This window comes from Vidua chalybeata, chromosome 4, assembly GCF_026979565.1.
Source record: "Vidua chalybeata isolate OUT-0048 chromosome 4, bVidCha1 merged haplotype, whole genome shotgun sequence".
Taxonomy (NCBI): Eukaryota; Metazoa; Chordata; class Aves; order Passeriformes; family Viduidae; genus Vidua; species Vidua chalybeata.
The window spans coordinates 62,054,481-62,068,802 of record NC_071533.1 but is presented as its reverse complement, the minus strand read 5'-3'; the positions used below and the strand labels follow the sequence as shown (position 1 = coordinate 62,068,802).

Genomic DNA, 14,322 nt, shown 5'->3' with positions numbered 1-14,322 from the left:
TTGTATGGTGATTTTTCAATCCACCCTGAATCAATGGACTCCTAAAAATTTGTAGCTGATGCCAATCTCTATGAAAACTGTACATAATTGCAGTGATATAAATACTGAGCTACCTTTCCAGCCACTTTTCATAGACTGTGTTTCCATAGCTGAGTGGCAAAAAATTCCCTGGGCCCCACAGGCTGGAATATCCTGCTGCTGTTTGCCCTTCTTCACGTGGCAAGTTGGAAGTCATTCTCTATGGCACCTCTTTTTGACAGCTATTCAGGACAAAAAGTTTTTTCCACTTGCTAAGTAACATCTAGTGATGGTCTCAGCCTCCAATGAAAATACATTGTGCTGATGGAGCTTAGGAATTTACTGGAGGTGGGAATCAATAACTTCAAATAAATTGTACACTGTTTTAAAATCTCTGGGTTTAGCCCATTGAATGTGATGAAAATTAAAGGTTCATTTACACCACTGTTGCTCTTTATGTCACTCAAGGATTTCTGCATTCAAAAATGTTTAGTCTGAACTGGTGTTTAAGTTTCTCCTTATGTAAAGATGTGTGGGTGGGAAGGAATTCAATACTCCTTAAAGTAGTGCCAGGAGCCAGAATTATGTGTGGGCAGGTGCTGTGCAAGGTTTCCTTTGTAAATCTGCAAATAGACCTGCATATTTGCTCAGGCCAAATCTTTTATCAGTTTTGTTATTCATCAGCCCATGAACAAAGAGTATAAAATTCATTTTATTGAGACCTACTGTTAATAGTTTAAACTAAGTCTCCAGTTAATAAAACACATTAGAACCTGGAGAGTTTTCCTGGACTCTGTGGGCTTTTAAGGGACAAAGTTGAGGGACAAAGTTGGGCCTTAGATACATTTGAATTAAGAAAATCACTAAGCACACAGTCTCTTAGTAATTCTCTTTTATATACATTTCCTTGGCTACATCTAGCTCTCTAATGTAGAGAACTAGTCTGGCAGACTTTCTGTCAGGCGTAGAAAGTCCAAATCCCTCTTGCTTTAGTCTGTGTGTGCAGCTCTTTTAGGTGGCTGGCAAATTAAACGCTGCAGATAAAGGATGTGAAGCTTAAGGGCAATGCTGAGTCTCTCTAGAGAGCTGACACACCACTTGTCTGGGTGTGTTACTCTGAATTTGCCAGCAGGGATGCAGTGCCAGCAGCTCTGAGGCTTTGTTTGGGTCAGCTGCAGAGCAGGAGGTCGCTGTGTTTGAAATGGAGTCCTGTCTGTTCTCCCTTCCGGAACCTGCTCACTGCCAGGGCTTGTCTTCAGCCTGCCTCATCCACCTCTACATCAGCAGCTGCTTTTATGGCTTTCCCCTGCTCTTCACAGGCAAGAAGCAGTGCTTGATGATGGGTTTGGAGGAATAACACAGCCAAGGCTCTGTGCATGCTTCAAAGTGCTGCTGGTGGTTTAACACCTGGGATCCCATCATTGCACCATCACCAAGCTGCCTTGAAGTACATTTTCCACTGAGGCAGTAGGATAATATCCGGTGTGTCCCGTTGCTCAGATGTGCCTGAGGATTACTGGCATAAATTATCCACAGCATGACAGTGACAGAATACTTCTAGCCTCCAAGCATTTGGTTGTCATATTACATCTGACAGTTGGTGATTTCACTGCACTGTGCTGTCCAACAAAATCAAACACAAACAGCACACTTAGCTATTTTGCATGATTTTCACAGTGAAATCGAGTGTACGTTTTGTTTTTCTTGGAATATTGACAATTTAATAATTATTTAACCACAACAAATGTTCAGCAAAATTCCAGAACCCTGTAGATATGAATCAAAAGAATGGGTCATCTTCCTCCAACCCACTCCTGCACAATACACATTCACTCTGTAGGAGTGCTTCATATAAATGGGTTTCCTGTTGTGAAGAAATCATTTGACTGCCTCCCTTTATCTGGCTGCCTGTCAGGTAAACTCTTAGATATTTATTAGAAAATGCTGAAATGAGACAGCATCCTTGCAGAAGAAGAAAAATCACTTGGAAATCAAAAAGAATCTTGAGGTGATATATCACCAATTATATTAATCATTCTTTGCCCAGCAAACAAAAAAGTGACAGTTTTTGAACTTTTTCTAAAGTGTGCCTTGAGAAAAGTGCCATGACAGAAGCAAAGGGTCCATGTGTCAGGTGGGTACTTGGGAATCTCTGTTTAATCTGCCTTTTCCTTCTAACACTGAAAAACAGTTGTTATTCTCTGTTTCTCTTTAAAGATGATCTTAAGACAGTGCTAATTTTCAGGTTCTTTCCTTCCTTCCTGGAGCAGAGTCAAAAGAAGAGTCGAAAGCCACAAAAATAAATTTAACAAATATTCATTTGTTTCGTTCAGAGCTGGCTATACCCTCAGCTTGAACAGGTCTGAGCAAGTTCTTCCATAATGATGGAACAAGTACAGAAGCCTTTTTTGAATTATCAGTGCAGTTACTCTTACTGCAGGCAGTGATAAAGTATTAACCCTTTCAGAAACCAACTAAAATCTACTTGCTAGCATTAGGTTTCTTTAACCCACTATTTCAATTTTAAAGTTGTTCCACCATCCCAGTACTCGTTGCCGGTCTTTGTCTGTGTGTTTAAGTAGGTCCTTTCCCCCTCACCGTACATGTGCTTCAGATATCCTTTGTAATCCCAATCATATTCCTCTCAGGTTTCATTTCATTCCACTGTGTATAAGAAAGGCTCTATCAGTTCCTTTCTGAGCTATGGTTTAATGCTAGTGAATGATACCAATGTTTCTCCTGATCAGCTGCTATAAGGATCATGTACTTTGCTCATGGGTGACCAGAACAGCAGTCATAGGACATAGAATCATTTAGGTTGGAAAAGACCCTTAAGATCATTGAGTCCAACTGCTTGCCTAAAGCTCCCATTAAACTGTGTCCCTACATGCCACATCTACACAACTTTAGATAGCTCCAGTAGTGGTGGCTTCACTGCTTCCCTGGGCAGCCTGTTTCAGTGCTTGGCCATCCTTCTGGTGAATACATTTCTTCTGATATCTGAACCTCCCCTGGCACGACTTGAGACAGTGACATTTGTCCTGTTGCTTGTTACTTGGGAGAAGAGACTGACCCCACCTGGCTACAACCTTCTTTCAGGTGAGGGATAGGGTCTCTCCTGAGCCTCCTTTTCTCCAGGCTAAACACCCCTGGCTCCCTCAGCCTCTAAGACTTGTGTTCCAGACCCTTTCCTAGCTCTGTTGCCCTTCTCTGGACTCGCTCCAGCACCTCAGTGTCTTTCTTGTTGTGAGGGGCCCAAAAGGATTTGAGGTGTGACCTCACCGGTGCTGAGTACAAGGGGACAGTCACTGCCCTGGTCCTGTTGGCTACACTATTGCTGATCCAGGCCAGGTGCCATTGGCCTTCTTGGCCACCTGGGCACACTGGGATTGTGGAATATAATATGTCATTGCATAAAGAATAAGGAGGAAGAAATGTATACCACCTCTTTTTGATGTTAGCAATGTCTTGCAGGACACTATAGTTGCTATTTCTGTTTTCCACGGTTGAGGCTGGTGAATTATTGTTGATGATTTATTTCTCATTTACAAAAGGTACCCCAGAAAAGTTTTAGTTAAAGCAATTACCTTCTCAGTTAATTTATAGTATACCTGTATAGCAATACACATCACCATATTTCAAAACTTTCCTCTTGTCTAAGCTGCCAGAATGAGCTGTTCTCAGCTGCTTTTAGTTGGAATTTACATTTAAACTGGATGAGTTAGAGTAGAATTGAACTCCTTTACCAAATTCTTTCTATGATCATTGTGAAGCTATTTGCCTTTTGTCTTTTTTTTAACTAGATACTGATGATCTTTGACCTTCCTACAAGAAAATTATTAAATTACTAATGCCACAGATTTCGCAGGATATTTTCCCACTATTTATTGTAGAATGCTCACATTTCTGACCTCAGGTTTTTCATTTCTTGTTTCTATGCCACACCTGTCCATAAAACCCCATCCCTGTGTTAGGGACCAAATTTTTTTGCTTTCCTGATCATACTCATTAATGTTTTGTGCACAAATACATGGGGAAGAAATGAGGCCAGTAAGGACCAAGTCTCCTCTTGTTGTAATTTGATGCAGTGCTCAGGCCCTTAGACAATATTGTTCCAATGGAAATGGCGTTGGCCACACTTTTATCACTGTACTGCCTTGTCCTCACTGTCATGTCACACACTTGGATGAGTTTATTAACTTCTGGAAGAGAAAGGTGATTTTGTCTTTTCTGGGGAGTACAGACACTTCTTTGAGCACAGTCAGAATAAACAACTCTGACTGAGAGGCCCATGCTGTTTAAAATTCAGATTAATCTTTCTCATGTAATATGTATGAAAGTATTCCCTAGCATTAATTAAAGCCCATTTCATTTCTTGGTACACACAGCCCCTTTGCTTGACATGAGTCAAGTCTATTGTTTTGTCTGAGTGATGCTTCCAACTGGCTGTGTAATAATCTTTTACTATAAATTATGAATGATACAGAAATACCTTGTTTTTGTTTCTGGCTCATTCGCTTTCACTTTTAATTATTTTGTTAGATCTTCTGTTTCTCCCATTGAGTCAGGAGTTTATTTTCACTCCAATCTTCCACAGAGTTTGGGCGTAACTCTTTCCAGCTACCTGTCTTTTCAGTGGTGCATTCCATGCTCCAGTCTTTTTGGGTTTATTTACTATCTCAAATAATACATATGTAATTACATACAGCAGCAAGAACTGAGACAATTTGTGTCTGGACACAGACTGACAGTGCCATCAGAGGTGCAAGAACCAGCTGGGTTTTCTACTCAGTCAATATACTATGTTGTTCTCTTACTGTTTCCACTTGATCCTCTTCATTGTCATCTTTGCCTTCCTGTTTCTTAGGTGAAGGGGTTATTCAGGTATCTGAGCAGATGTGTTGTAACTTGTGAAATAGTAATGCAGCTCCTGGTGAGGTACAGGTGTAAATACTCTTCAGACAATCTTCAGATCAAACTGTGGAGCCATAGGACGCCCTGATTCATTCTTCAATGCCAGCAAGTCTGTTCAGATCTCTTTCCCATCATCAGGCTGTGCTTTCTGAGGCTGTGATCTGTTTGTAGTCACTGTACATACTAAGCACTTTTCCAGTGATACCTTTAATTAGGCATTCACCCCCGAGTCAGCAGACACACTCTCAGGCTGTGTCAGATGTTCCTCCTCTCCCTGGAGGACAGCATGCCAAGTGTGTGCCTGCTGTTCTTAACCTTAAGCCTGCTCAAGTCCCTGTTCAGGATCACCCCCTAAGGAGAAGCTCCACTTGAGCTTATACTCATCCTCTGCTGGGTGATCACTTCCACTTCTTTCCCCCTTGCCCTCATCTGAGGGCACTGCAGGAGCTGGTGTGTGGCCAGTTCTGCATGAATCCCAGACCACGGGATTCATATTGCTGGGCATCCCATTATGTCAAACTCTGGGTGTTGGTTTTTCAGGGAATTCCTTCTGGTTTTTCCTGGTATCACTGCCATTGTAGAGGTGTGTGCTATAATTGCATGTGCAGTCAGAGATGGTCAGGTGGGACTACACCAACAGCCCATCAAGTGGCCCTGTTACCTCCCTTCTGGTGGGGCTGACAGGGTTACTCCATTCCAAAAAATTGAGTTTTGTAACTGTCTAGCTGGTTTTGCTGCCTTTTGTGCTCAGAAGCTGGGAAGATAAATTGTTAGACTTCCTTCACATTATTTGGCTCCCGGTTTTGTGGGCTCCAACTGACAAGCTCAGAAATAATAAACTTAGAATATGAGGCAGAGGTCAAATGAAGACTATTTCTCAGCTTTTCATTGTGTACACTCAGGCTAATATTGCACAGCTTAAAATGATCTTAATGTCCCACAAAGTCAGCACTTTTGTCCTGAGTAAATCCAAGGTCCATCCAGGTCCTCAACTTCTAGAAATAAATAGTGAATTCTCTTTTGTACAACTATGAATTTATTTAAGGGCTGTCGTACCAAGCTCATGGCAAGTACTAATGCCCAGTTTCCAACCCTTACTGTGTTACAAAAAAAGCCTGATTGAAATGTATGCTCAGTAATTTTGTGAATTGCATTTTACTCAGTTTGTTGGTTCATCTTGCTTTCTGGACGTCCATTTCTTCACCTGTGGAGTTAGGGATCACAGATGTGTGCGTACTCTTCCCCCTGCCTCCAGGCTGAAGATGCAGTGGGGTTGTGCAGAGGTCAGGTCTAAGCTTGCTCCAGAGCAAATGACATGTGCCCATCTCAAAGTTTGTTCTTGACAGCCCAGATTTGCCTGCTGGCTCCTGAACAGGTTTCTGGGACATTCCCATTGTGTGACCCCTTTTCTGTTCTCGTGCTGCTGCCTTCAGCACTGATGGGTTATGTATCAGGTGGACCCAAACTGGTGGCTGATGTAATATCACAGCTGTAATGTGGCACTTGAGTTGCTGGCAGTGTTTGCCTGCAGCATGGGTTATTGACAGGCTCTGCTGAACTCACTGCTTTGCACTGGAAATCTCCACATCCTAAATCATTGCATGAAGGAAGGTATTTCTTTCTATCAAGTCTTCACTGGGGTATAAGGTGATTTTATATCCTCAGGCCTCTGTACATTGACATTTATTTTCCTTTGTCTTTCAGGCTGCTTTCCATATTGTCACCAGATTATCAGATAGACCATCCATAAAATAAAACTTACTGTCTATCTTGCTCAGTACCCTTGGACAGAAGGGGGGAAATAAAGTAGTGTATCTCTTAGGATAAAGGAAGAAAGAGTTTATTGGTCTGTGGAATACAGGTGGGCAGATAGAGGGGAAGATCATAATATGCCATTAAATTAAGATGTCCATACAAGTCTGTTTCAAGAGTCCAGTAGGATAACAAATTTTATTATTTTGTTTCTTTCTCCTAACAATCAATCCTGTAAGCTGGAATTGGGCATCACAATCCAGTCTCTAATTTCATCAGAGATCTCAACTCTGTAGTGTAATGATCTGATCACCTCATCTGCTTCTTGGTTTCAATTAAAGCAGCTCTCAGTTGGTCTCAAACCCAGGGCCTGACAAACATCTTCATCAGTACTGTTTCATTATTGCTGTTATTATTCTGGACAACAACATATTACATCTTTGTCTCTATTCCTCCAAGGAGATAAAAGTAATGTCCATTTCTTTTCTCAGTTCTTATTCCTGTGATTGAGAGAGGTGGTTTATCTTGAGAGGCAACATTCTCTAGGTTTCTTCTCTGTTGTCTGTCATTAAAACAGAACAAAAAAAAACTAAAAAAAAAAGGGGAGAAATTCATGCTGATGCCTTCCTTGCAGGTTGCCAGGTCTTTCCTCCTGATACCACTCAAGCTACATATGTTCTGGTTTTTTTTTTACATTTAATCTTTTTACAGAATATGTAAATAATTTTGTGGGGTTTATTGCCTTTTTATTTTTTCAGGTAAACTATTGAAAAGTTATTGAATAAAGACTTAATTCATAATTCATAACTTCATCAAAATTCTTCCAGCAAAAATTGCTGAGTGGAAAGAATGAAACAATACAACTAGCAATAGTAAAAACATTAAAGAACTATAAATACTAGTAACTAATACCAGAATGCACACGTATACATTTTTACGTATCTTGGTGGTCAAACTCATAAACTCCATAGCTGCTGAAAGTTACAGCTGTTTATGGTACAGATTTGAGTGAGATTTTATTTTTGTATTTAATCAGTTGCATTTTTTTTAATATTAGAGCAGCCCCACTTTTATCAGAAAGTATTTAATGTTGGATGTTTCTGTTTCTCCCTGTAAAAAAAAAAAAAATTGTTTTCAACTTTGTTATGGCAAGCACTGCAAAATGCATTTCAGAGAGGAGGGCCCAGTTAATTCAGCAATGGATTCCATCTGTGTTGACCTTGGCTGCACATCCCAGCCCGCCTCAGCTGTATGAAGTAACTGGTGCTCCAGCAGGGTCAAAATCAGACAAGCACCATTTGTGTTTCATTTCCTTTTTTCTTTCTTTCTGAAAAACATTTTGTCTAAAAACAAGGATTTGTTTTTTCTCATGATCTTTATTGGAACTTCTCATTTGCCCCCAGATAAAACAGAGCTTTGAATTGTGTCAAGTCAAAATTGGGATGACTCAGGACATGTATTTCCTGGGTGAATGAGGTTCAGTAATGATAGGAATTTCATATATTGTATGCACCTGATGGAAAAATGGTTTAAGGCTCAACCAAGAAATTAATTTGTCTAATGAAAAGGGTGGTATGAATCTATACTGCCCCAGGAACAAACTGTGACCCCAGCTAATGAGAACAAGGTTCTACCCACGGGTGTGAAGGCAGAAATCCACTCTTTGGAGGCAGTTCTGCCTCTTGTGTCTACACTTCAGGCCACACAGAGGTGATATGTGTACAGCAATTCATAATTGCTGTCAATTTTCCAACAGTAATGAATATGTAATAATTTTTAATGTCCCTTATGGCTGTTGTGCAGCAGCTAACCTTGACAGACTCATTTATTTTGTCATGATGTGCAGGTTGTCAGTTTGATTTTTTTCAGCAAAATTATGGGATCACTACACTAAAAGTCATATTTTTTCTTTATTTTGCTTCTTTGACATATAATTTCTCTAGCAAATCTGGTCTGTGAGGAAATCTGATTTGGTCCACATTACAGGTAACAGTAATTGCCAACTGTAATTCATAATTGATTGTGACATAAGAAGTTGGCTGTATTGTTTGATAATAGAAGTAATATTAGTGTAAATTTCAGTCTGACTAGGAATTTCTGTGTTTGGTCATGAATCAGTTCATTGTTCATGAAGAAGTTTCTCATTTTACTTGCAAAGGTACCCTGCTGGATGAGCTGAAGGGCAGGGTTAGTCACCTGCTCCTCGCCTTCCTGCACTCTGGGAATGCACAAGCACTTAAGGTGGAATAACCTACTTGATAGGAATTTGACTACAAAGCACTCTAAGGGTGGGACTCATCTTCATGATGGTGTTAAGAATTGGGTGACTGACGTAGGTGTGTGATCAGCAATGAGATTTGGAGAGGTCTAGCTTTGAAATATTCAAAGGCGAATGCAGCCCTGAAAGTGCCCACAGAAGTAATTTCAGTGCAGTTAATGGCACATGTTATTAAAGCTCAGGCTCCTCCCAGGTAACTTCAGGTCTGTAGGAAAAGAGGAGCAGAGTCCCTGTGGCCTCATCTGTGTGATGTGGAAGAAGGCTCTGCTAGACTGGTCAGCTCTCCTGAGGTACAGCCCAGAAGTGTCTGTGTCTGACCAGGTTCTTGCTTCAGTATCTCCCTTCATTCCCTTAGTTTACACTGGATCAGTCCAGTGCAGACAAACACCGTTGTATCTCTGTGATTCCATGAAAAAAAAAAAAGTATTGAAAAACTGTTACTGCAGAAATGCGACTCTTCTTGCAAGTTAAATTTTTGTAATCATGCAATAAACCACTGGTGCTGAAAAAAGGCTTCAGCATTTTCTCTGACATAGAAATATGAAGCTAAAAACCTGGGGCAAATAGGAATGGGTTCCATAAAATACAGTTGTTTTGGTACTTGTTAGGAAATAGAACAGTAAAGTCATACAGAAGAAGTCATAGAGTACTAAATTAACTTTGTTTTTACATCAACATACCACCAGTTGGTCAGTTTTAAATTAAAAACAGGTTTATATTTAAAAGAATCAATTTAGAATTTGACCTATTATTTGACACTTATTTTATCATGTAATATTTTCTTGATTTTTCAAATTTTGTCCTGTTTGTAGTTCATTTTTCACTATGTAGTAATAGCATTATAAACATTAATATATAAATTAAGAATTGATTTGCCATTGAAGAAACACCTTTCATGAAAATATGGTTCAATTATTTGTCCTTAGTCTCTGCCAGCCCAGGCTATTTAACTTTTCTACAGTGTCCAACCAAACTGCTGTTTGCTGCTGTAATGTGAAGTATTTTAGGTGTAAAATATTAATAAATAAGCCTTAAAGTGATCTATGCATAGAAATCTCTTTCCTACATAGACCTATTAGTTTTAAATGGAGAACTGTATCTTTTCAGCAGTTTTTTGTTGTAGAGAAAAATTATTTTAATGTAGCTGTTCTATTGATCTTGCCATCCTTAGCAATGACAAGTAGGATTCTACAGTGTTTATCATCTCCAAAGGACTGAGTTGGAGGAAATGCAAGAAGGTTTTATTTCCTTATCATGAGTAAAAGTCTGGACAATAAGGATACATTTATAAATGTATCAGCATGTTATGAAGCATAATTAAGTTGCTTTACTGCTTCAAGTGTCAACCTTTACTTATTATTGTTTAATTATAACAACATATGAGGAACTTGAGATTTGGGCTTGCTTCTCATCTAAAAGATGCTGCCTTGCAGAGCATCTAATTGAGCCCTCCAGAGCCTTGCCTTTAGAGATAGTTAACATAAGAAAGTCACAAGAGCAGGGTTTATTAAGCTGGTTGCATTGGCGCTGATCATGAGCAGATGTTCTGTCCGTGTTTAATTTAACATCTTGTTGCTCTGTAATCACTTTTTCCTTTTTTGTTCATCTAGCCACCAGATAATGGGCCTCCACCACTGCCAACATCCTCCCTTCCTGAAGGCTATTATGAAGAGGCAGTGCCACTTAGTCCTGGGAAGGCTCCTGAGTACATCACTTCCAGTGAGTAAGATATTTCCAGACAGTTTCTGAGCAGTTGGTAATTCCAGTGTCCTTCAGCCTTTTTAGTATTTGAGAACTCCATCTCTGTTGGTGCTGTGGTGTTGTGTTGTGAGAGTTACTTTGACAGTTTGGGCCAGTTCTGGGTATCCTCACTGGCCATGCACTGGACTGGTTTGCAGAACTGCTTTGGTGTGCTCACCACAGAAACAGTTTGCAGAATGGTTTTGGTGTTCTCCTTTATAGAAAACTAAACTTGATGCTTAGGTGAGGAGCACATAAACAATTTTCAGCAGCTGTTGCAGAGGGTCCAAATTAATCATTAACCTTTTAGATTGCTTTGAACCACAGACAATGGGGGCACTGGACCAGGAGTCCAGAGTTAAATATAGCCCAGAGTAAACGCCTCTAAATTGATCATATTGTGAATGTAGAGGTCTCAGAAACTGGTACTGACCTGCACATCTGCCTGCTGTGCCTCTATTGCACTGAGTTGCTTGCTAAAATAGACAAATAAAAAGGAAAAAAATGAACTGTTGGAAAGATATGATTTGCAGTATTTGTGATGGCACATTGTGGAAAGGGAAAGGGATGAATTGGTCATGGCAGCTCCCACAAGCCATGTGTGATACCCGTGTCAGTACTTTTGTGACCACTTGTTCAGGGCAGTAGGCAGAGGCCTGCCTCTAGTTGTCTACCAGAATGTCCTTCTGCAACACCCAAGTGTTCTTTTTCACACCCAAATACTTCCCCAAAGAGCTGTGCACTTCAGTGGAGCTGTGCTGAGAGCACCCTGATGAAACACTGCAATGACTGCTGTGACCTCTACACAGGGTCATTTATGTACCATGCTTTTTTATTGGCTGGAGTAATTTATTACTTGTGTAGGGCTGATTTATCACTAATCATTGTTTTCTATGGTCCAAAGATTAAAGACATATCTTCCCCTATTTTATAGCCATTTTAATTATTTTAAATTATCTCTCTGTTCTTAAAACATGCATAGGAGTCACCTTAAAACTAAAATACTATTCATCTGTACACTGAACAAACTGATGTTATCTAGCAGCTTTTAATTAACCTAAGAAATTCAAGATAACAAATGTGCTGGAAAGCAAATGAAAGAACATATGGACTTAGAAGAGCAGCAGAATCACTCTTCTCTTCATTTCCTCCCTTGAAATGCTGCAGGGTGGTCCTGCAGCACCTGTAACTAGTGAGCTTCTGACTTGGATTTTGTCTTTAAACAAGAGCCATGCTCAGGCAGAAAAATGTTAATAGTGCAAATATTAATAGCACTGCTAAAAAATCACCTAGGGAAAACCAAGACAAAGTATGAAGCTGATTTCTTATTGTACTTAACCATTTAAATGCATAAAAATATTTAGGATAGCTGCCTTAAAAGTTCATTAGTAATTTCATAATTTAAGTGTATATATATATATATATATATATATATATATATATATATGTAATATATCATATATATTTTATATAGTATATTTATATATATCTCCAGACATTGAAAGCTCTGTTAGTGTGGCTCAGATTGCTGAGATTTTGTTACATTTTCTTATGTTCTGAATTTTATCATATCTTAAAAATTGTGTTAAAAGAATTCCTCTCTTCACCAGTAATGAAGCAGCTTTTAGATTCAATATGCAGTTAGTAATACATCTTAGCTCATGCAAAATGTCCACTAAACCCAGTTGTGTGGTAATTTGAATCAGCTATTAAAGTGTATTAAAAGAGCTAAGGTTATAACCCTTGGAGTATTTGAGATGGAGAAGACAATAGAAAAAAGTGCTTGCAGTAGAAGAAGTGCAAGAATGCATCTATTGGAATATATATAATTATTTTAAGTAAACATTCCTATGGAATTTTGTTGTAATGTCATTAATAGCACGGAGACTTACATACCATGTGTCTTACCTGTAAAAGTAAACAAGCACTGAAGAAAATTGCAGAACATAGTCATGAAAATGAAATATCCATAACTTTCCCAAGTCCCTCTAATTGGTTCGTAAATAAGTGCTTGCATGTAGATGAAAACAAGAGTGTGTATGACTCGTCTGTTAACTCTCTCTGTATGAAAAGCTACTGATCTCTACAATATGTCTAAATTAATACAGACTAGTCTTAGGAATACACTATTGCAAATAATATGAAAGTCCACTGTGATGTTCATGCATAACAATGGGAAAATTTGTGAACATGAAGGTGAAAAGCCAATGTCAAAAGAAGTTAGATGAATGTGCAGAAAGTGCAAAATATGCAAAAACTTGTAGATTAGCAGCATTGGAACATGTTGTATCAGTGCATCCTTACCCTCTGAAATTTTGAAAGACTTAATAAATGCACTTTGTTTTGGAGAGAGAGACATTTTTCTCCACATGCTAGTTTGTGTGTCAGAGCCTGGAAATCTTGTTCTGGGTGTGATGGAGCAGTTTGGAAAACAAGCAGTAGAAGCAGGATGTGGTAAAGAGGAGCCAGGTTTCATCAGGGATGATATGAGCATTGGAGGATGTCCATCCTGGTGTGAATCACACAAGAAGCTCTTTGTCTGGCCAAGAGTCCCACAAACCAAAAAGGAAGACATGGAGAGTATTTAGTAGGCTGGATAAGGCAGCAGGTCCCCCAAAAATCCCATTAGCCTGGGTCAGGATGGGAGTCTCTCCTGTTGGCTTTCATCCTCCTAGAAACAGGGATTTGGATAAAACTGCAGCTGCAGTGCCAGCAGAGTCCCAGCTGAGCATACAGCTCATGGCTAGCAGGAAATCTGTGCTAGGAATGCTTGTGAGCCATGTAGGAAATACCTGTAGGGTATTAAACGTGCAGAATTTCAGTTCCTACTATGAAGTCCCAACAGCTTTCTACAATTATTTTTTTCTAGAAACTGGTAGAACTTGCTGTAAGAAAATAAATAATAGGCTTCAATGTTTTGAGGAAAAACCAATGATTTAACCAAGTAAATTTGCTAGTAATAAGGCAAGATTGTTGCATGGGGCTTATAGTCAGAAGAAAATCAACTTTTCAGTGTAGGGTAAAGGGATGACCTGTAATTTCCATCCAAGGTGAAACATCCTTCAATGCAATATGAAAAAGTTAAATCGTGTTCTAAACAGGGAAGAAAAACAGTGTGTTGAAACAGATTCAATTTTTTCATCCTTTTGATTGATGCACTTAAAGATGTAGTTCTCTGATAGATAAGTCTCTGTTGTTCAAACTTCCCATCTTCAGAATGCAGAAAAAGAACCCAGCTCCACTCTCTTGGGAAGAATATACTTGAAGATTGTCCCCTCTGAACAGTTAAGTTTCAAGTTAATCTGACAAAATTTAACCCCTAGACACTTGCATTCAAAAGGTAGTTTCTTAATGGAAAAATTTCTTTAGCAATGATAATGAAAAATCCCACCAGAACAGTGTATCCATATCTCAACATGTGAGCAGTGAGTTCTTACTTCTGCTTCTCACCTAAAAATCAAAATTGTTTCAGAATAATATTTTTGCCAAAACCAAGGCAAAACCACAGATGAGGTAAAAGAATATTGTAGAAAGGGACCAAACATCAACGTGAACATTGTGACATTGGCGTAGCTGCGACAAACATCACAACTGAATATAAAGAAAGGCTCATTAAGGTC

At 39.2% G+C, this 14,322-nt stretch overlaps 1 protein-coding gene across 2 annotated transcripts in view; it reads left to right on the top strand.

The window, feature by feature from the left end:
- Nucleotides 1–14,322, top strand: part of AFAP1 (actin filament associated protein 1) — a 113,915-nt gene that overhangs the window by 57,165 nt on the left and 42,428 nt on the right. For both annotated transcript variants that reach the window (XM_053941479.1, XM_053941481.1), the window contains exon 4: nucleotides 10,573–10,681. In XM_053941479.1, coding sequence (XP_053797454.1) covers nucleotides 10,573–10,681 — 109 coding nt within the window. The remainder of the gene's footprint in view (nucleotides 1–10,572; nucleotides 10,682–14,322) is intronic.